We start from the raw sequence: 24,141 nt of genomic DNA on the forward strand, positions 1-24,141 counted from the left end.
TTTTAATAGAAATATTTAAGTAACAGTTCACCCAAAAATGAAAATTACTCTCCCTCATGTCGCTCCATTAAAACACAAAGATATTTTTTATGAAATCTGAGATTTCGGTCATTGAAAGTCTATTCACCCAAAATTCTGACACTTCAAAACATTCATAAAGACATTGAAAAATAAATCCATGTGAATCGAGAGGTCTTCTGAAGAGACACAATTGCTTGATGAACAGATTTAATTTAGGCTTTTTTTCACATAAACATTGATTAGTAAGCGTACATGATGCATTAAAATTTGGTAATGGAAGCTCAAGCACGAGAACCAATGAGGTTCATTCTCATGTTACGCATCACATTTGAGCATCTGCAAGAACCAATGAGGTTCATTCTTGTGTTACGCATCACATTTGAACTTCCTCAAGAACCAATGAGGTTCATTCGCATGTTACGCAGCACGTTTGAGCTTCTGCAAGAACCAATGAGGTTCATTCTCGTGTTACGCATCACATTTGAGCTTCTGCAAGAACCAATCGCATGTTACGCAGCACGTTTGAGCTTCTGCAAGAACCAATGAGGTTCATTCTCGTGTTACGCATCACATTTGAGCTTCTGCAAGAACCAATGAGGTTCATTCTCGTGTTACGCATCACATTTGAGCTTCTGCAAGAACCAATGAGGTTCATTCTCATGTTACGCAGTACGTTTGAGCTTCAGCAAGAACCAATGAGGTTTGTTCTTGCGCGTCAAGCAAGTACGGTTGAGCTTCCATTTATGTTTGCTGATCAATGTTTATATGTGAATAAAAGCCGAAATTAAATCTGCTCATCATATAAAGCGACTGTGTCTCTTTAGAAGACTTGGATTGAACCCGCTCGATTCATATGGATTAGTTTACGATCTCTTAATGAACTTTTCTTTTAGTTTTGGTGTAGAAAATTTCAATAGAGGGACAGATAAATATATTCATTTGATTTACAGAAATGAACAGAAGTTTTATGGGTTTTGAACAACATGAGTAAATGATGACAGAATTTTCCTTTTTGGGTGAACTATCCTTTTAAAATTATTATTAAAACATAATATCCAAAAATATATACAAATATTAAATAGAAAATGAGCCCAAAATAAACTGCAAATGTCCCCTTTAAAGTGACCTAGGTCACCCTTTATATCGATAGTCCACTTTAGACATTCTAACTATAAAAAAAATTATTGCACCTACATGTCAACTAACTACAAGTAAATTTGCAACTACATGTCAACTAACTCTTATTAAAGTTTTAGTAGACTGTTACGTTAGTAGAATGAGTTGATGTACTTGCAAACTAACTTGCAGTCGGTATGATGTCTGTTGGGGAGCATCAGAATAAAGTGTAAGCAGACAGTCTAGTTAACATGTAGTTGCAAAGTTACTTATAGTCGGTAGAATGTGTAAAATGGCCTATCGAACTAAAGTGACCTACTCTTCAAAGAAAAAAAAAAGAGCTCAATGAATGGACAGGAAGTAGCAGTAGCAGTAACATTCAGACGAGGGTGTGTTAATGAGACGGTGGGGGGATTTTCACACACCGGGGGTTGTTCTTCAGCGTGTTGACCAGAAACTCGTGGAGGTCTATTCCCGTGGAGTCTGTGTATTCCTGACTGGGATCTGAGAGAGAGATGGAGAGAGATTCATCACACACATTCTGTTGCCTCCATCTGGCCTGTGAGAAAACACCTCCTCTGCCAAAAAAACAAAGACACACACACACACACCCACCTCTAGAGAGTGTCTTCTTGGACAGTCGGTCTGTTTTCTCTGGCTTTTCTGAGATTTTCTCACTGTCCTCAATTTTGATGGAAGTTTCGTCTTTTTCAAAAGACTGACTGAGCTCGATATCAATCTTTTCCTGTGAAAACAAATTATAAAACAGATTTAGAAATAAGATATTAACAGTAGCAAAAAGCTATTCATTCAATTATAGATATATTTGATACGAACATTCACATTTCCCAAGTCTCTAAAAACAACAAACACCTTTTTTGATGATTAGAAGAAAAACAACAGCTCATTTTTGTCATTATGAAGTGAGGAGAGTAATTTAAAGCTAATTATGATCTCTTTCCCTTAGCTGCAGCTAATCAGAGGAGTTTGATTAAAATACTTTGCGAAAACAATTAGCACAAGACTTGTAATCATCCCAAGTAATAAAGACTTGCCTCCTCTCACATAACAATCTCAATAGAGAACAAAAAAGTTCAACATAAACCCTAGACTATAAACTAACTATAAAAGCACAATAAATAAATAAATAAATAAAACGTTTAGATTAGCAATTTATGAATTTATTGGTTAGGCATCACAATTCTGGCTATAAATAAAATAAAGAAAAAAAATAACAATAAAGAAAAAAGCTAAATCAAATTTCACACAATAATATATAGTATATAGAGTACCAATAATATATAGTGGAAAAAAAATAATATTTATATACACTATATAGTTATATATACTATATTGATAAATGATATTGATAAAACAAAACAGCATATTAAATAAAATAAAATGTATGTATGTATGTATGTATGTATGTGTGTGTATATATATATATATATATATATATATAAAATCTAAAATTAAATCAATAATTTTAGCTTTAAATTAGTGGCAGACTGATATATCCACTGACATTTAGACAAGTCACAATAAAAGGGAAAAAGCTAAACCAAATTCCACATTATAAAATAATTCCACAATAATAATACTACCTAACACTTTCACAAAGCACTAAATAAAAACATATTTTTTGTTCAAACACAAAAACTTTACCAAAAAGAAAAAAAGTGATACTTTAGGCCAGACCTATTCATGAACGGATTTAAACAGAATTTAACTTTGCTCATAAATTATATTTTATAAATTATATTTTATAGCTTATTGTTCATTCTATTATGTTATGGTAAACTGTATTAAATTGACCCTATAACAGTTAAAAACTTTCGATAGTGATACAAGAAGTGAATGTTCATTATAGTAAATATATTCCATTCAGGTGCGCAGCTTTTGGGTTTAGAGGGTATTTTGGCCTGTTCTACTGCACATGAATTTATATTTTATGAATGGGATTTACAAACTCCCCTGAGGAGAAAGACGAAGGATTGTGGAGGTTATGAGATCATTCTGCCCTTCTGTGAGCTTTGGACTCGATCCCACCATGATCCTTCACTCTGATGCTAAAACTCGGCTTTATTTCAAACAGAGAGCGAGAGAAAGAGCCGGCCAAATGAACAGCAGTGGGTTTAAAGAGATAGTTCACCCTAAAATTATAATTCTTTCATCATTTATTCACCCTTTCGTGATCCCAAGTCTTTCTTCCGAGTACAAAAGGAGAGGTTTAGCTGAATGCTCATGCTGCTCTTTTCCATATAATGAAAGTAAACGGGAACCAGGGCTGTCAAGCTCTAAAATTGTTTGGATTTTGTACATAGTAAATGATGACAGGTTTCATTTTTGGGTCCTTTTATGTTCGTTATAAATCGTTAGGCAGTTTTCCGTTCTCTGGCTTTTTTCTTCACCTGAACGAGGACAAAAATGTCGTGCTACACGAGGGACGGCGAGAGAGAAGACGAATGGACAGATCGTCTATGAAGGGAAGGGGGGGGGGGGGGGTACAGAGAGATGAGAAAGGTCTATGAATAGAGACCCTCTTTCCTCGGGGAGGAAGTCTCGTTCACTCGTTCAAGGACACAAACTTGATTAAGGACATTTATTCGTCTTTCAGACGGTTTGTCCACAAAGACCTTGAGTTGTTTTCTTCCTCACCTGCTCTTACACCGCATGACTTCCAATAAAAACGATCGTCTGGGTTTCTTAACAAAAAAAAAACGTCTTTAAAAAGCACGGTTGCCAAATGTGTTCACCGTACATAACCTTTCTCTGAAATATTATATGGTCAAGTATTGACATGCTTGGTTTACATCTTAAATGTTACATCTATAATGAAAAAATAACAATATATGCTTTAATTTTGAAAAACTTAAATGAAAAGTTAAAAAAATATATAAATATGATGAATATATATAAAGCAATTAGAATTTATTTGATAATTTCAAGTGTTATAAATAGATTCAAGAGTAAATAGATCTAAAAAATAAATAAAGTCGGTGCCTGTTACTAGAAACATACTACGTGTGTGTGTGTGTGTGTGTGTGTGTGTGTGTATACATGTATGTATATGTATGTGTGTGTGTGTATATATATATATATATATATATATATATATATATATATATATATATATACACACACACCTAAAGTATTATTGTGGAAAAGTAATTGTGATGTATCCATATGTGACTAAATTACACAACCCTTTTTACCAAATACATATTTTTGCAGATAACTATCAATAATCCTCCCAATGAAATAACCAACACACAAAGAAAGTTGCAGCCATGTATACAAAGAGCTGATAGTGTTGACCGCCTACAGCGAGCTCTGGGCTTCCTAATAGCGGCACTGAGCTGCACACTAACCTAATAAATAGAACAAAAATGGGGTTTGGATAAGAACAGGCAATTATAGCAATCCACTGAGCTAGGCAGCTGAGACAGGAAAATTGTATTTGGTATAGATGATGGATGAATGCAATCCTGTGCTGGGGACGCACACCTTTAATAAACGCACGGCTCTATAAAACGTGCACACATGCGATCGACTCGCGCAAAACGTCTTTAGAACTAAGAGCAGCGTTGATGTTTTGACAGCGTTATTGATGTGGGAAGCACTGGAGCAAGGACATCGGTTTGATCATAGTCTGCGTGCTTCGCTACGAAGCCCCTAAGGGGAATGATGTAAAAAAAAAAATATAAAAAAAATCGAAGAAAAAAATATATTTCAATGCTTTTGCCTTCTATCGCAACCCCAGAGAACACGTTGTGTTGTGTTGTCTTGCAAAACTATTGTTTTCTCGCAAAACAAATGCGCTCCCCTTAAAATATGCATTTTCTCGCAAATTTTAGTTGTCTTGTAAAACTGTGTTTCCTGAGAAACTTTGCATTCTCTTGCAAAGTATTACATTCCCTGAGAAACTTTGCATTCTCACAAAAAGATTGCGTTCCTCGAGAAAATGTGCCTTCTCTTGCCAAACTTTTTGCGTTTTCTCAACAAAAACATTAGCATTCTCTCGCAAAACAATTGCGTTCCCAGAGAATCTTTGCAACCTCGCGCAAAACAATTGAGTTCCCTAAATTATTTTGCATTCTCTCACAAAACTATCGCGTTCCCAGAGACTTTGCATTCTCTTGCAAAACCATTATGTTCCCCAGACAAAAAAAATGCGCTTTTGCAATACTATTGCATTTCCCCAAGAAAAATGTAGTTCTCTCGCAAAACATTTGTGTTCCTTCGAGAAAATTACTTCCCTCGCAAACCATTTGCATTTTCTCATAAAAACCTTTGCGTTCCCCCAAGAAATGTTGCGTTCGCTCACAAAAGCACTGAAATATAGTTTGTCCTCCCACCTCTTATTATTTCCATCAAAAAGTTGTGTGAATGAATGCAAAATCACTGAAATATAATTTTCCTCATTTTTTTTTACCATCACAATGCCGCTTAAGGGCCTTCATACTTTGTAGTATGAACGGAATGCTATTTTTTTTTTAAATTGTATGTGAATTATAAAGTAAACTAGGTCACATGACCTAAAAGGTAAGGAGTATGCTATTCCGAACACACACACACACACACACACGTTTACCTGTTCTTGTGGCAGTTCTCGGAGCGGAGGTGGAGATGGTTCCTCACACACCGCCAAGCTGCGAACTAACTTTAACTTGCCGTTGGACTGGAGGAGAGTAACCATGGTTACCAAAACGTCTGGCACTCATTTGCAAAAAAACGTCCAACAACGCACGACTAAAAATACACAAGCACCATTTTGCAACGTCTCAGGAGACTTTTCAGAGCTCTGGGAGGGGTCTGTGTTAATTAGAGGCATGTTTATTAAAACCAACGCTTATATAAACACATCTGAAACCCCTGAAAGTCTGAAAATCTCGAACGTATTTTTATTTTTTTTAGAAATTATAAACACAAGAGACAATTTCTTGCAGGCAATGTCAAAACAACCAAAAAGAACACAGTTTTAATGCACAAACTCCACGAAATCACAAACACAGCGCCTGTTCAAAATGCAGAGATAAACCGACATCAAGAGCAGAGCAGAATTCGACACTAGGTGGGAAAATCTCCAGAGGAGGCGCTTGGGTTTTACAAACCCCCGGCATTTTGGTTCATGCTGCAAAAGTGCTAAACGCAGCATCCCCCCTAAGCACATTTATTATTCTTTACTGACTCGAGCAGGGGCTTTTATTCCCACAATGCACTGCCGAACTCTCTCTCTCTCTTTTTCTCGCAAGGCACACAGAGCGCAGGCAAACAAAACAACCAACCAATCAATAAAAAAAAAGAAGGAAAAAAAGCGAACCCACTCATGCTGTGATCATACCGTACCTTGGACCGTTTAATACTCTGTGCTGATTGGCCGAGCTGTTGTTAAAAAGGAAAAAGGGAGGAAATTTGGATCATGTTATAAAATACACAATTGTTTGTTAACGTATGACATGCTTAAAAAAAATATATATATATAAGAACTATAATGCATTAATTAATAAAAAAAATAAAACCTTAAAACATATGCATTATTGCATTCATAAAACCTTAAACATATGTTAAATTGAGCTAAAAGCATAATTGTTTTTACACTACTAATGTCACCATTTTTTTTATTTTTTTATTAATATTCGGCATGGATGCATTAAATTGATCGACAGTGAGCGTAAAGACATTTATAGTTGTTTCTAAATTTTTAAATCAAATAAAAGCTTTTCTTTTTTTTTTATATATATTAAATAATTCAATGTATTGCCCAGTCCTGGAAATTTATGGCAAATCCAGAAGGTCAAAAAGTTGAGTTATGCATGTTATTGCAGGTAATATATCGTTAAAGGAGTGTGTGCACCAGTGAAGCAGCTAATTGTGCAGGAAAGGAGAGAGAAATGAACAATGAGAGAGGAATAGAGCTGAGATCAGCATGTGTTTCAATGCACCTGGCCGCTGCCCTTTCTCATTGCACCAAGAGCAGATGGTGGCAAAGTCACACACACACGCGCACTCACACACCCTGAGGGTTTGCAGATAAACCAGCAGGATTTCAGGTGCAGATTAACTGTCCTTCCTCTCTTTACTGGCATTAGCCAATCACACGCCAGCTTGGATTCGATTGGCTGATTCTACTCATCTTGTTGTCTTATCTCTGTCTTTAAGCAGAGACAATGGAAACCACAGCAACAGCATACCGCTCAGTGGTCGTTAACATCCCATAATAAGTCATTAGCAAGAGGCTACAATCTAATTTTCTGGATTATATTACCCATAATGCACCGTTTATGCATACTGCACAAGGTTACCTGAGTTTGATGCGAGGAACTTTGGTCTGTCACACACTCCTGGGCGTGTGTGCCGTTGTTCTGGGGCATGTGTTGGGGGTCGTTGTGGATCGCGGGCGGTTCGGCCATGTGCGGCCCGTCACTCTCCAGAACCTTCATAACGTCACAACTTCTGGTGTCCAGAGAAGATTCAGACATTATCTTCAGACGCAAGGCCGAAAATCACCACCTGTGAGATAAACAGACAAACTGATGATTTAGTTGACAGCGTAATTATGCGTAATTGTGATGTTAAAATTACTGGTTCTTTGCTACCAAATTGATGTTAAATTTGTACAAATGTACCACAGGTTGGGTGAAATTATGAATTCTGGAATGCCAAAGGCTCACATTATGAATATTAATGATGTCTGAAGCTGCTTCGTAACCTTCCTTGAATGTGCATGTGTCATGTAACCTAATTAATATTCATTTCCCATAGTAGTATTCGTTAATTAGCCAGCTGACTAGCGCCGAATTATCATCATATGCCTTCCGGCCAATCAGTTAAGCCTGCAGGCTAATGTCAATATACATAATTAAAAATCATAAGTGTATTTTTTCATAGATAAATTTGCACCTATAGGCTAGTTAATTTTATGTGAATAAAATTGAGGTTGCGAACTTAAAGCATGATCAATGGCATACCAAATTCTCCTGTATAGTTACCGTATGACTCAATTCGGTACTTAACTAAAAGGATTAGTTCATAAAAATTATTAATCATAAGTTTTATTAATGTCATGCTTCATGGAACACGCAGTCACAAACAAATTAATATATGCATGCATGAGGCATTCATAAAAACTTTACCATAGTAGGATTCGTAATTTCGCCACACATATGGCAAAATATTAGCTCATGAATATTAATTAGCTGCTGACGTTAACACTGGAATTGAGCAATCATGTAAACTAATTAATATTCACGTTCCAAACGATTCGTATATCTAATTTGTTAGAAAAGCTTGCGTTAAAAAAACAAGCAGTGCAGCCTAGTCGAAAAAGAAACGCAAGAAAAAAGTACTGTAGGTTCATTCTTAGAAGTCTACGTTTTAATTATAGTTGTTTATAGTTGGATATCAATATTGAGAATCGTCAAATTTCGCTAGTTAGCCGCCATAACGAATTTTACTCACATGAAAACAAGACTGTACGCACAATAAGGCGTTCAGTAAATTCCAAGGAATTCTTCTAAGTTTTTGTCAAATCTACGTACGTGAAAGAGAACTTTTTTATTTGCGTCAAATGTAATATTTCAACAAATTATCATGAACTAAAATAAAAAATATTTAAACATATTTTGTTTCAATGTAAATGTTTTCATACAAACGACATCAGTACGAATGTTGGTGTTTACCGGCTGAGCTGTTTTCAGGACTGGGCAGGAACCTTAGGGAGCGTAGGACCCTGGGGCCTCCGGAGGCAGAGGGGCGGACTGAGAGACGGACAGGGGGCAGCAGCAGTCCCATGACCCCCGTCACCAGCGCTTGGGTCGGGTCGCCAAGCCACGGCTCACGCACACGCTCCGCATCACCCTCGGACACCTGTCACACACACAAGGACAGAGGTCAGGGGGTCAAATACAGCGAGGTCAAGAGGTCAGGGATGCATGGATACAGTAGCATCCGTGAGGGAGAACCGAACTTGTGTGTGGGTTGTTTGATGGAAAGTCTAAAAGGTCTTTCGGGAGCAGAAGCACTGCAGCGCTTTAAAAAAAGTGTCAGGGTGGTGACATGAATATGGAGAACAGACTGTGCCGCAGAGAAACCGGGACATTAAAATACACTGAGAGGAAGTCACGTTGAACGCTGAACCTTAAACGCATTAAGCATTTCAACCAGCTCTAAGGAACACTAAGCCGATAAATACGGCTCCATACTCAATTTAAAAGAATAATCTGTTGATTGGAATATAAAAATAGTAGTTTTTTTTCACTCAAAGTCAATATAGCTCACGCATAGGTCTCGTCTTGTGATGTTTGGTCTTTAACCTTCCAATGTATTGCAATCACTTTAATTAACAGATTGAGAAATTAACTTATCTTCGAACTAAGAAATGTCTATCTTGCTAGTCAAAAAAAAAAAAAGAGACTTATAAGAAAAAGCAAGTGACATTTGGTACAGTACTTGTCAAGGCGAATACGTATTTAAAAACAAAACAAATTTATTACAAATCCTAGTGTCCCAAACAATTATCATTGGTATCAACTCAACAAGAGTTGCGAAATTAGAAATCCTACTATTTACGAACAATATGACTGCCGAAATTATCAGTGCTACAAACTCAACCAAGTGGTGAAATTACGAATCCTACTATGACAAACAATTAGTATCGATAATACCAACTTAATTTGACTGAAGTAATCCAACAATGAAGAATTTGTAGTACCAACTGAATACAGGTAGCAAAATACTGTGATGAATGATTGATTAGTATCGTTGATTCAACGCACCACGAATGGCGAAATCGCAAATCCTACTATGACAAATCTTTAGTAGAACCAACTCTAAAAAAATATGTTTTGGCACTACTATGATGAACGATTAGCATCGGTAGTATCCAAGCAACACTAACACAAGAAAGAAAGAAAAAAACATTATGAATGATTATCATAAAAAAGTATGACAATACTGTAAAAAGGTAACATCACAGTTGATAAGTCAAGAAATATATGAATATTTAATATGTCACAGAGTTACGTAACCTTTCTATAGGTTCCGTTCACAAAACTTAAAGTGATAGTTCACCCAAAAATGTATTTTGGGTGAACGATCTCTAATATATTTTTCTTTATTTCAGCTTTATTTCGACAACAACCCTGGTGCCAACTCAATACAGATGACCAAATACCAATCCTACTGATGAATGTTTAGTTCATTCAAATTACTTGCTGTTCTGACAAGTCAAGAAAATAATGAATATTAATAAGTTGTTTCATAATAATCCTATGACGTTAAAGTAACGCCTTCCCAACAGTAGGATTCATTCATTCAAGCTTGTGTCTGAATGAACTAAACATAAGTGCCGGTGTTCGCCTGGGCATTAATGACCCAACAACTCCCAGCCTCCGCCCCCGCCCTCGCCTATCCTGCCACCGCCAATCTAGAAACCTGTGCCAAGTTGTGACCCACCATATATCTCGAGGTCAAACGGGCCTAACCCGCCTCAGTAATCCCGTAAAGTATGCCAACTAGGTCCAAATACACTGTTAAATCTGACCAAGGTAGAGTCCTGCTAGAGATTCAAGTTACCAAAACCATCATACCACGAAACACACACCCTGATCAAAATTCAAGCGATTAGCATCACGCGCGATTTGACAGTTGCGCAGGTGGCGGCAATGACAAGAACAGGTGGGTTTGACCACACTCAAGACAACAGCCAGACGGTCCCTCAGAATTATCCGAGACCATGCCATGACTTTTTTGTGAGTGTTTGCGCACAGGTCACTGGCATTATCCCACATCACCGCAGGAAGTAGGAGTGGATAATGTGTCTCTTGATCTTCTTTGGGCTCAGAACAGACCAATCTGGGGCGCAGGGACAAAGAGCGGCACAATTGCACACCAACTGACGCTTTCAAGGACAATTATGACTTATGAGAGCGCTTTTCCTCCCACACATGGATTGAAACACCTACTGTTGGCAGGAATTACACGAGCGCTGTTCATAAATATCCAAGCATCTCTCTTGCTGCGGGCTAATCTCAGCGCTGCCGTATCTTTTCCTTTGAACACAGCGTTTATGTCGAGGTGAAGTGAAAAATCAGAATCTGCATTTCAAAATACGCCCTCCACCGCAACTCCCCTCCTCTCCTGCACGCACAACAGTTTTCGCTCCATATTCAATAAGTTCTTCCGAGCATCACTAGAGAGAAAAGACTCCCCGCGGATCTCGGCGGCTGCATATTTTCACAAACTTGACAGTACAGATGTCCGAGTTTGACGCTGGAGGATAAAAAAAAAAAGAAAAAAAAAAAAAAGAGAAAAATCAACCACCGCAGAAACACACAAATACACCGGCTGTCTCTCAAAAACTACACAGCTGACTACCTAGACAGCATTTTTGGGTATAATTGGAGTATTTCCAGTCGATTGATGCTCAAGAATAACGTACGTTGCCCAAAAAAAGCTAAGTATGATGACTAAAAATGTTGTCTAGATAGGTAGCGTACTGGATATGATATCTAAGATTGCCCATAAATGCTTTCTAGCTAGGCAGCTCAATAGGAACAAACCCCCCTCAAAAAACTGTCAAGGTCTAAAAAGGTAAAATACTGAAATACTGCTGTCTAGATAGGAACCTTACATAATTTTCAATATAAAATGCTCAAAAATGTTGTCGTTTTATGCAGCTCACTTGGTACTGTTGTCAAGGTAAAATTTCTAGAAAAGCGGCTAACTAAGTCTCATGCCCCGAATCGCCATTTAGTAGGGGTACAATTCCCAAAATGGCTGTCTAGAAAGGTTGTGCACAACAATGTTGTCTAGGTAAGTAAGGCCATCTAGGCTCACTAACTTGGTTTGATGCTAAAACATGCTGTGTAGGTAGGAAGCTCACTTGATACAATGCCCAAAACAGCTGTCTAGGAAGATAGCGCACTAAGTATGATGCCCACAATTGCTGTCTAGGCATATAAGCTTTTGATGCTTGCAAATGCAGTCTAGGTAGGCGACTCAATAGGTATAATGACCTAAAATGCATCCAGCTCACTAGATTTGATGGCCAAAAATGTGGTCTGTGTGGGTGTATAACAAGGTTTTACATTCACATTTATGCATTAGCAGATGAAAATGATGCTCAAAACTGCTACTTAGGCAGCACAAAAGGTATAATGCTCTAAATGCATCTAGAAAGGCAGCTCACAAGGAATAATGACAAAAAAATGCTGTGCACCAAAAAAGGAAGTGCACCAAGTATGATGCACGCAATTGCTGTCTAGGCAAACAGTTAATAAGCTTTTGATGCCTGAAAATGCCGTCTTGGTAGGTGGCTCAATTGGTATAATGCCCTAAAATGCATCTAGGAAACCAGCTCACTAGATTTGATGGCCAGAAATGCTGTCTGGGTAGGCGTATAATAAGGGTTTACATTAACATTTTAGCAGACAAAAAAAAATGACGCTCAAAGTGTGATGTCCACAAATGCTGTCTAGGCAAACAGTTAATAAGCTTTTGATGCCCAAAAATGCAGCTCACTAGGTATGGTACCTAAAAAAATGCATCCGGCAAGGCAGTTCACAAGGTTTTATGCCCAAAAATGCTGTCTAAGAAGCAACTGCACTAATTGTGGGGCACAAATGCCATCTAGGCAAACAGTTAATAAGCTTTGTTGGCACCCAAGTAGAAAGCTCACTAAGTACGATGCCCAAAAATGCTTCCAAGGTAGTTTACTGGGTTTTTGAGACCGTCATAATGTCACTAAATCTGGGACGAACACAAGGACTTTATTCAGACGAAACTAAAACATCAGCCCACGAACAAATACCACTTTCGTTTATTTTTCCATTTTGTCGCAACAAACGAAGACAAAAAAACAGACGCATGCAAAGTAAAATAAATAAAGACAAAAATGGATGCAACATCATCTCGCTTTAACCATGTTGTCCGAGACAATAAAGCCCATCCGTAATTTCCCATTATCAATTATTAATCACCATATTTCAGGAAGCAACGAGCACTTACCCTCCTGACAAAAGAAGCGCACCCCCGTGCCGGGCTCCAGGCTACACATTTCACTTCACCCCTGTTTTAGACTAATATGCAAATGGCCCATATTTCTGGATAAAAGCGTTGCTAATGGTTTTCCCTCTTTTTTCCTCCTCCCGTCACAATCCGTGTTCTCAGTGTGTGGCCGCTGTCACAGTCGAGCTATTCTTCTACTCTCCTCTCCTCTCCTCTCCTCTCCTCATCAGTTCATTTACACGATTCGCCACATTAACGATATTAGCCGGGCTGCCTTCGGCTGTAATTTACACCGACACAAACACCCAGCTTTCTGCTGATAGCCGCCTCGGGCGCTTTTTTAAATTATAAAATAGAGCAATTACAAGAATGTCATTACAAAGTGTGCGCGCGCACACACACACGAGCAGAGACTGCAATTTGCTGACATGCAAATTTAGTCACAATGAATTTAACCAAGGTTTAGAATTAATATGAAATTAGCACTAAAAACTCATTTAGATTATTTTAGCACTTTTGCAAATATTTATTTGAAGACCAAGCTCAAATTTTACAATGTTTTCCATTTAAACTGTTTCATTGTAAAAAATAAATGTAGAGAATTTCTAAAGTTTTTTTTTATACTACTTTACGTATTTATTTTTATGTTCACCTCAATTAAAATGAGCAAGAAAAAAACAAAAAAACAAAACACCAGCATGCAAATCAACACGTTCAAGACTTCACACACACACCTGCCTGTCGTTCATGGTCCGCTGCTCGGCTCACATCATTAGTTTCCATAGCAGACCGAGTTGCATCAAACGGAGCGCGCTCAGTGCAGCTCTGCTCTCCTCCGTCTGAGCGTGGAGCGTTCGCGTACCTGCCCAAAGCCATCGCTGCCGCAATCCTTCCTGATTCTCCTCTCTCTCTCTCACACACACACACACTCTCCGCCAAATCAACAGCTGGCCTTTGTGATGTCACCCCTCCCCTGGCCAATCAGAACGCCCTGAGGGCTGGGTGCAGTATGTCAGCGCTAAGCAGGGCTCCACCCTCGAGAGCCAATCAGATGGCCCCTGTGGACCGGAGAGAGAGGCAGACGGCGAAGACACACACACACACACACGACCAACTGTGGCGAAGTGCCACTGTGGGACAGTCTGTCAGGGTAGGAGCACGCCAGCACTGCAAATCCACCTTATTCGGTTGCAAAGGGTGCATGTAAGCTACCCATCGAACTCAGTGCCGCAGTCGCACACACGCCCTACTTAAAGTGATGTCCCCTTGTGCCTCAAATCTCCACATTTCCTTGCACATTTTTGAGGGGAAAAATAATACCTGCTGGATGTAGAGGTAGAGGGCGGTTAGGTAGACGCCCCTGTTTAACAAGCAAGCGCCCTTTCCATTGCTGACTGACGCAGGGACGTGAGGTCATAGAGAAAAGTGGGTCACGGAAAACGAGTTACGTGTTACTGTTGAAAAGTCGCCCCAAAAACAAAGGGCGGGTTAAAAAAATGGCTTTGAATATGAACGACAGGTTACAGTCAAACAAACAAGCTTTCATACTAAAGAATTTCCAGACTAAACTAACAAAATGCTGTCAATGCCCATGAGGTTTGAAGCTCAAATTTCCTTGCAGCTTATTGGGTATGACACTAAAATTGATATCTAGACAGGGAGCACGCTAGGTTTGATGGCCAAAAATGCTGTCTAGATAGGGAGGTAACCAGGTAAAATGTCCATAAATTATGTATGGGTTGTGGCTCATTAGCTTTTATGCCCAAATATGCTGTCTAGATAGGGAGATAACTAGGTAAAATGCCCATAAATGCCATTTATGTAGGGGGCTCACTAGCTTTGATGGCCAAAAATGCTGTCTAGATTGGGAGATCACTAGGTTTGATCCCCCAAAATGCTGTCTAGATTGGGAGCTCACTAGGTTTGATCCCCCAAAATGTTGTCTAGATTGGGAGCTCACTAGGTTTGATCCCCAAAAATGCTGTCTAGATGGGGAGATAACTAGATCTGATACCCAAAAATGTTGTCTAGATAGGGATACAACTAGGTAAAATGCTCATAAACACTGTCTAGGTAGGCAATTTACAAGGTTTGACACTCAAAAATGCTGTCTAGATTGGGAGCTCACTAGATTTGATCCCCAAAAATGTTGTCTATATTGGGAGCTCACTAGGTTTGATCCCCAAAAATGTTGTCTAGATGGGGATACAACTAGGTAAAATGCTCATAAACACTGTCTAGGTAGGCAATTTACAAGGTTTGACACTCAAAAATGCTGTCTAGATGGGGAGGTCAGGAGGTTTTACCCCCCAAAATGTAACTAGGATTTATGGCCAAATTTCAGTCTACTTAGGCAATTCACTAAGTATCTGTCTAGATGGGAAGCTCACTGGGTTTAATGCCAAAAATGTTGTCTAGCTAGGCAGCTAGGTTTGAGGTCTAAAAATGCTGTCTAGGTAGGGAGTTGACAAAGTATGCTGGCAAAAAATCTGCCTAGGTTGTCGGCTTTCTTGTTTAATGATCAAAAACTCTGTCTAGAAAGGAAGGCCAACTTGTTCGATGCCCAGAATGTCATCAAGGTAGATAGCTCACTAGGCTTGATGCAGTCTAGGAAGACAATTCAAACCAAACATGCTTCCAGACAAAACAATATATCCAGACAACACTACAAATTAACAAACAATCATAATCTTGACATGATGGTGACTGACTGTGACAACAAGTACCGCCGTTTTCGTGTGTGTAAAAAAAAGGAATAAAAGTCGAACTGACAGTTGCACAAAGCCAGTCAAGTTAAAGTAAAACTCCCCATTCACCAAGCGGCTCCTTTCAGTGAAAGAGAAAATCTGCTAAAATTCCAGCTAAACGCCGCATTACATGCGTCTCATTTGCATAACAAAAGACCAGAGGGGGGGAGGACTGGCACTGCTGGCTAATTGTAGCCCAAGATGCCGTTAGCCTGCGGAGGAAATGTGACAGCCGCGTTTATTCTGCTTTCCCCCTGACGGTGTCTGCAAGAACGGTGGGAATAGCCTCAGGATAAGGGTCGGGATTTGCAGACACCTTCTAATAAGCATGTTGGGGGTAGGGGCAGTTAGCATTGTACTTCTGTGCCATCTTGACCAAAAAAAAAACGTTACCTATGCAAAACAACAAGAATAAATGAAAAAGATATGGATTACTGAAGCAGCGGAGACAGCGAGAGGTAGCACAGTAGTAATTTGTATCGGATATTATCTCATTAGGGAGAAATGTCCAGCTCCACACTGATTACCGAAAGATAGAGCAGGTCAATAACTCTGTAGCGCCCCAAAATACCACAGCGCCATAATTCACCAAACTAACCATTATTCTCGTTAATACGTAGGGAAGAGAGAAGGTCTGCTGTCCACTGGCTTTTCCAGCCATGTAAGAACAGAATGAGAAAACGTGTTGACATTTAAAGGTGACCGGTCACAACGGTCATTTCTCTGGTCTAGTTGACACCTCTGGACAGCTCCGAGACCTGGATGCTTCAGAGAAAAATGAGTCGACGAGAGTTTTGTGGAAATCTGGATGCAAGACCCTCTCAAGGCAATAAGAAATCTTACCCGAAAAACATAACAAAAGTGGTCCTGCTCTAGACTCACAGTACTTATTGGGTGAGCAGGGAGCAGAGGGTGAACGGGTAAAACTAATATTTCACCAAAAACTTATCAAGTTGATTTTAGCCTATTTCGGACATCAATTTAACTATATAAAACGCTCTACTCTCATTAACAAAGGGATTATATCCTCTTTTGGGCACCAAATCAACTTTATATCATTTTACTCTCCTTAAAGTCTGGCTCTTCATTCACACTACGTTTTGGGTGAACAGGGCGTAAAGGTAACTGGCATTTGTTAAAAACCTGGTGAGTATGGCCTATTCTGGTACAATTGTATATAAAAGCATATAACTGTTCACTCCACACAAAAAAATGTTTTGACAAAGATTCAAAGTACTTTTTGAGTGAACAAGATGCACAGGTATGACGGATACAATTCTATTTATTATATTATCTAATATCTATATATTTTTTAACTCTTTTGGACCCAATTTAATTGTGTCACTGTACTCTCATTAAAGTCTGGCTCTACATTCACACTACTTTTTGGGTGAACAGGGCACACAGGGTGAAAAGGTAGCATTCAAAACTATAATATTTTGCTAAAAAAAACGTATCAAAGGGATTATGGCGTCTTTTGGAAACCAATTCAACTACATATCACTGTATGTAAACAGTAAGGATACAGTGGATACTCCTCAACGCAAATGGCCGGCTTTAAATTCACAGAACTTAATGGGGTGAACAGGGCACATATGGTGAACGGGTAATGTTCACAATGACAGAAAAAATTTACAAATTGATATCGTTCTCCTTTGGACACCAGTTCAACAGCATTTCACAGCACTAGTTTAATTTCTTAACCCAAATGGCAGTTCACCTAGCACCTACTAGGTAAAAAGTCATTAAATAAAAGTCATCTCATAGTCTATAATGAATGCGGTGCTGCAGAATGAAGTGATGCTCAGGTGAAAGGGGGGTGAGGGGCGCGCAGGTGAGAATTCTCCTGTGGTGATGCAGATGAGCTTGTACGAACAGGAGCTCGTGGATCATTCCTTACCGCAGCGCCTCTCGCGCACGAACATTAATATTCGGCGTGACAGAAACAGGCCGGCGGCACAGGAAACCAGGACGCCTAACAATACACCGCATGAGTGTTTAAAAATATATATAAATAAAATAACAGCTGAACAATCGCAAGGTCAAAAAGAACCCCAGCGCAAGACTATGCATCATGTCAGCGCTTTACAAGGAAAATTAAGTTCATGTACCAGTTATATTGTTTGGCTGCTGGAATATGGTCATCTGGATTTGAAATGCAAAATGCTGCAGATTATAATATCTGTGATATCACTGATGTGACCTTGAGTTGTCACTGTAATTGATCTGAATTAGGGCTGCGCGATATATTGTTTTATCATCGATATTGCGATGTGCGCATCCGCGATATGTCACATCACAGGATGTGCGATGTCAAGACGATCAAAGTTGATCTGTGATATGTACGGACCAGGCACCACAGTTCGAAATGCACATCATTTTAGAAGTTTAACCATCATAGAGTGAAATATTATTTGCATTGGTTTTAGGTTCTGTCACATTTAAGTGATTTTAAGCTAAACTGAGCGCAAGAAAGAACTCATTTTGTAACATTACGTGAACACCAAATTCCGCTCTCTTCCACCTCTAGCTGAGCGTGAACGGACACACACATGCAAAGTTAAAATACCAGTCTCGGACGGTGTTTGTCCTCGTAAACACAGTCGCTTATGGCTTACGAGAACGTACACAATCCAGAAAGAAAACGGATGCGTATCATTATATTGGATCCGTGCATTCGGTCTTAAAGTGACAGCAGCCTAACAAACCTGCTGATGTATGTGTCAATGTTAATCAAACAACAAAATACAAAGAGAAAATCACTTTTGTAGCTTTGACAAAGATTAGTTAAATTAAATATAGCCTATACAGTCGAGAATTATAGTTATTTTACATTTGATTATTTAATTTCTGTACCTGAATAGTACTGTTAGACTTACCTGAAAAACCTAAAGCACTGTTTATTTCATTTGTATCTTTGCTCTATTCTATTCATCCGATAATTGTATTTCTATGCAATTCACTCCCCTACAAAATCACCCGAATCATCAATTCATTCTTTCCAAATAGAGCTATTCAAGGCATCTGGTGAAACTGTTTTCATGTCACAATATACTTTAAATATATATATATATGAAAAATAAAATAGCGCAATGTCAGTTTTTCTTAAGGATCAAAAAGCATCTGGTGGCTAACCAAACTAACAATGATTTGAAGCCAAAGATTTAAGATTTAAAAAAACTAAATTAAGTAAAAACAGATCAAATGTGGATGAGAGAAAGCAGCCCAAAACCAGACAAATTTTCCTATATTTTTTTTTTTACAATTTTTCAATAAAATTTAGTACTGAAAAATGAAATAAAAAAGCAGGTAAGCAGCTATCTAGGGTTAATGTGCAAAAATGTAATCTAGGAAAGCAGCTCACTGCTTATGACACTAAACAAAAGCTGTCTAGATAGGGAGCTCACTAGATTTGACGCCTAATATGATAAAGTAGGCCGTTTAAAATCTATACTGTTTGGCTTGCTTTTTTTTAAGTGTTCAAATTGAAGAGCCAATATTGAAATTAGGTATCCAACCATTTGAAATAACATTGTACCATAGCAGTATATTATGTATACTGTGTGTGCATAGCATCCATTTTTTTAATATGCATTGAATACCAGGATCATCTTCTACATTTGCCTAAAAACATGAAATACACAACTAAGCACACTGTTCGGGATACTGTACATCCCACAATGCAACATGCTCGAATTTCCTTTTCCAGCATAATGTGTGCACTACAAAAAAATATCTACAGCAATTTTTGGAAAAATATGCAAGAATAATTGCTATGTTTGAAATCTGAACAGACTAAAAAAATTAACAGAGTCTAAAATCAGTGTAAATGAAAAGGTTAGATAAGTGTCAATCGTAAAAAAATAACATTTAATAAAAAAAATAATAACAAAACACTTATTGTCTTGACACATCTCCTCCTGGTGGTTTAATCACCTGCAAAGGCCCTTATGAATGAAGCCTGGAGCTTCATAAACCTACAAAGATCAACCTTAAAGCTACAAAAACATATCAGCACTACTTTCTGATGAAATAATAATAAATAAAGCACATCAAAGCATGAACATATCAGTGATTTATAAACCTTCATGTTTATTTACTCTTCATGTGCCTGATCTCTCCTTGGCCCTTGATATACAAGATCATTTATCACATTTACTTCAAATATGTGAGGAGCAAAACACACAGGCTGTTTATAAAACACTCTTTGACACGAAAACGACACATTGTCAGTCATCTGAGGCGGATATTTGCTTTGAAATCATTAAAATGAGACCAAAACACTGTGGTGTGTTAGCACACATGGTAAAGCTAAATGAGTTTAAACACACATACAGCTTTTCCAGAGCATTCAAATGTACAGGAATAACACCGAAAATCGTGATATTAAAGGGTTAAGGGTGGTAATATGCTTGAGGCTTACCTGTAAGATAGATAGACGAATAAATATTTGAAGGAATGAGGAGAAATAATGAGTCTAATGGCTGCTAAAGGCTGAAGTCAAAGCTGTCGGTCTGTCAGCGGCATTGAAGACACAATATTCAAACATCAGGAAGGGAAAATACAATTCAGGATGGTGAAGTAGCAGGAATATACCGAAAGGGGGCGCAGAGTGGCTCAAGAATTCAACTGAATGAGGAATAAATCTATATTTTTTTATCATAAATTATACATTATTATTTAAATATATATATATACAATATATTTATAGAGATGTAGTAAAAGTTTGCAAGAATTCAAAGATTGATAAAAATATTGTAAACAAAAATAACCCCCAAAATAATTAGTCTAATTATTATAGAAAAATCTAAAGGCGAATAAGTTTTCAATATGTCATAATTCATAAACTAAACATTAATAATAGTAAATATGTTGTTTTTCTTATTGAATTTATTAAAAGTGTAAACTTTTCCTTTTGAATCTTTATGTCACGTGACATAAAGATGAACCAATCGGTGATCAGCACTCACGTCCCGGAAGTACTGCTTTGTTTCTACTGTTCTCCGCTCTAGGTTTTGTTTACATTTCTAAGATCCACAGAAGGGTGAAAGAAACTCAGTGAGTGACATTTACTCTTAAAACTTACTATATTTGATTAAAAATGAACTTTTGACTATTTAAAAAAATAGTAGAACATCGAGCCACCTTAACTTCTTAAATAAACACATTTGAAGTTGCCAGACACTCTAAATTAAGCGTTAGTTGGCAGTAAAATGTCTTATATGTCAAAATATTGTCAGTAACAAAACAAAAATAACATTATTTTGGCTACAGATATATACATTTTAATTTCCAGCAAATTGCCACTCGTCGCGCGGATATGACGCAGAGCGTGTTTTGTGACGCAACTCACTGTATTGCCGCGAAATGTCAAATCATGGCAGTAGGAATTCCGAAATGATCGTCTCATGGTGAGTGTGAAAAGTAATGCTGCAGTATTATGTTATGATGTATTTGTTTTGTTTTCTTAATGTGTGTAATTTAGTAAACTACAAACCACAATGCATCTCATTTAATTGTATGAATCTAAATGGATGTATTTGTAATATACAGAGAATGAAAACAATGAGAAGTCAAGCCAAAAGAGGTCCAGAGGGGGTTTCCCTACATGGCAAGGATGCACTTCAACTCCTTCCACAGAAACTGCAGGAAAAGCTGATGCCCTTCCAGAGAGAGGGTGTCTGTTTTGCCCTATCAATGGATGGACGGTCAGTTAACTTTCTGTTATGTCAATCTATGCCTTTTTCTTCTTCTTTTTTTACTCATAACCAATTTTTTCATCTTGATGACCAATTCTGTTCTTTTCTTTATTCCAAAGTGTATCAATATACAACAAATCAGGCAAAACCAGATATAAACTTGCACGTTAGAAATGAGTGGTACTTATATAATATAACATAAATGTACATCTTTTGATACAAATCATTGAAATGTTAAGACAAATCTCAAACGCATGTATATACATGCATGCATGTAACATGTACATGAGCAGGTTTTGAAAGAATGATCTTCTGCTCACCATGGTGAATTTATTTACATTTTTTAACTATATTCAAAACAGTTATTTTAAATTGTAATAGTATTTCACAATATTACTGCTTTTACTGTTTATGATTAAAAAATGTAGCCTTATTGAGCATATAAAAAACCTTTAAGAATTTTACCTGTAGTGTAAATATTTTCATGCATCAAATAATTAAATAAAATCTAAATTAGAAGAAGAAAAAAAAGTAAAAAAAAATTGGCAATTCCTACAATATTCAATAATCTCAATAACTTAGCCACATTATTATTTTTCATAAAAATGAATGAACTAATATTTAATTCCAGTTCACCAGTTAAAATAGAAAATTGATTGGCTTTTTGAACAAAGAATTCTGGAAGAATCAATATAGTTTACGATGCTTAAGTACTGAAATAATATGTTAGCTTTCTAAGAAAAGAAAAGTAATAATTTTTTATTCCACTCAAAAACCTACTTGTCAAATGTATTTATGATAGGACATGAAAAGATGGTCTATTGCTTCAATATCTTTACTGCAAAGAAAGTAAGGAAGCAGAAGGTTAAATGTTTTAATTTCTTTAAAAAAAATTTGCTTAGTAATTTTTGTAAATAAGTTTTGTTCTCAAAATCTAAACCACTAATATCATAACATTTACACTGATGAGCCAAAACATCATGAGCAGTCACAGGTGAAGCGAATATTATTGATCATCTCAATAATAACAAGGCCACATATTAAGGTCTGGGTAGATTAGATCGTAAACAAACAATCAGTTCTCGGAATCAACATGTTGGATGCAGGAGAAATGTGCAGGAATAAATATCTGAGCGATTTTGACAAGGGAAAATTGTTATGGCAAGGCAATTGGTGCAATTGGGTCATAGAATCTCTGAAACAAGTCTTGTGGGTTTATCCCAGTCAGCAGTGGTGAGAATACCAACAGTGTCCCAGGAGGGACAAACCACAAATCGGCGACAGGGTGTTGGGGCGCCCAAGGCTCATTGGTCTGAGCACACAGAAGGCCTACTGTGGAACAAGCCACACAAAGTTTTAATGATGGTTATGGGGGAATGTGTCGAAAGCGCCTACAATGGGCAAGTGAGCATTGGGACTGGACATGTGTAAGAAGGCTGCCTGGTCCGTTGAGTCCGGTTTTCTTTTTAACATGGACTGCCATGTGATGGCACCAAAATGCACTGTGGAAGGGAGTGTGCTTCTCTGGGCAACCGGCCATTCATGTGGACGTAAATGTGACACGTGCCACTTACCTAAAGTTGTTGCAGACCAGGAATTATTTGTGTTCCCTGATGGAAGCGGCCTCTTTCCGCAGGATAATGCGCCTTGCCACACTGCACACATCGGGTGCTTCTCATGTCTTATTTGTGCATCCTTGTTTCCTTTCCTCGGTTCCTTTCCCTGTGTCTCAGCTCCACCCCCCTTAGGACGCGAGGGAGGGATACACCTGTGTGTCCTCTCTCATGACTCCACATGAAGCTTCCTCGCTCCTCATTCCTCGGCTCCTCGCGGTGCAATTAGAGAATTGGGATGTCCTTCAAGATGGCTGAGTTCAATCGGTTTCCGGGTCACGGCTTGAGGAAACAAGGAAGCATCAATTTGAGTATTGAGAAACACCCATTGTCCAGGAATGGTTTGAGGAACTTGATGAAGAGTTCAACATGTTGCCCTGGCCTCCAGATTCCCCAGATCTCAATCCAATTGAGCATCTGTGGGATGTGCTGGACCAACAAATTTGATCCACTTCGTAACCTACAGGTCTTGAAGGATCTGCTGCTAACGTCTTGGTGCCAGAAACCACAGGACAACTTCAGGGCTCTTGTAGAGTCCATGCCTTGGCGGGTCGGCGCTGTTTTGGCAGCACGCAGAGGACCAACAGCACATTAGGCAGATGGTCATAATGTTTTGGCTCATCAGTGTATGTATACTTTTTGTACCCCTGTGTTTCTTATAAACTTGGTATTGTTGCATCTGGTATCTAGAAACGGAACAGCTCTCTTTATATTTCACTCTATGTCTGTCTGTGATTCTATCTCTTAACCTGTGCCTGATTTAAGCAGGTGAGAATCTAATTTACTCCAGTTCTGTCAGTCAGTGTTCTGGGTCAGACAGGGTCAGTTAGTCGACGCTGCCGAGGGGTCCCGGATCGATGGCAGGACACACAGAGTTCTGTTTGGTGCAGACAGGGTCAGTCACTTAATTAGGCAGACATTCAGCGGGACGGATAT

At 38.2% G+C, this 24,141-nt stretch overlaps 2 protein-coding genes across 7 annotated transcripts in view; one reads left to right on the forward strand and one right to left on the reverse strand.

Annotated features, from left to right (window-relative positions):
- r3hdm1 (R3H domain containing 1) overlaps positions 1-20,440 on the reverse strand; it is a 37,790-nt gene extending 17,350 nt beyond the window's left edge. For 2 of the 4 annotated variants that reach the window (XM_079592292.1, XM_079592291.1), the window contains exons 1-7: positions 20,317-20,440; positions 8,820-9,006; positions 7,443-7,650; positions 6,487-6,522; positions 5,732-5,818; positions 1,753-1,882; positions 1,563-1,641 (exon numbers count right to left, since the gene is read on the reverse strand). In XM_079592292.1, coding sequence (XP_079448418.1) covers positions 1,563-1,641; positions 1,753-1,882; positions 5,732-5,818; positions 6,487-6,522; positions 7,443-7,619 — 509 coding nt within the window. In that variant the 5' untranslated portion in view covers positions 7,620-7,650; positions 8,820-9,006; positions 20,317-20,440. The remainder of the gene's footprint in view (positions 1-1,562; positions 1,642-1,752; positions 1,883-5,731; positions 5,819-6,486; positions 6,523-7,442; positions 7,651-8,819; positions 9,007-20,316) is intronic. The other 2 variants (XM_079592294.1, XM_079592293.1) reach the window with 1 other exon arrangement.
- A 410-nt stretch (positions 20,441-20,850) lies between these two features.
- The window catches only part of zranb3 (zinc finger, RAN-binding domain containing 3), a 56,007-nt gene continuing 52,716 nt past the window's right edge, over positions 20,851-24,141 (forward strand). The window contains exons 1-3 of one of the 3 annotated variants that reach the window (XM_079593305.1): positions 20,851-20,951; positions 21,190-21,304; positions 21,447-21,621. In XM_079593305.1, the coding sequence (XP_079449431.1) occupies positions 21,595-21,621 (27 nt within the window). In that variant the 5' untranslated portion in view covers positions 20,851-20,951; positions 21,190-21,304; positions 21,447-21,594. Of the gene's footprint in view, positions 20,952-21,167; positions 21,305-21,446; positions 21,622-24,141 lie in introns of all 3 variants that reach the window. The other 2 variants (XM_079593306.1, XM_079593304.1) reach the window with 2 other exon arrangements.

Source organism: Phoxinus phoxinus, assembly GCF_949152265.1.
Source record: "Phoxinus phoxinus genome assembly, chromosome: 20".
NCBI lineage: Eukaryota > Metazoa > Chordata > Actinopteri > Cypriniformes > Leuciscidae > Phoxinus > Phoxinus phoxinus.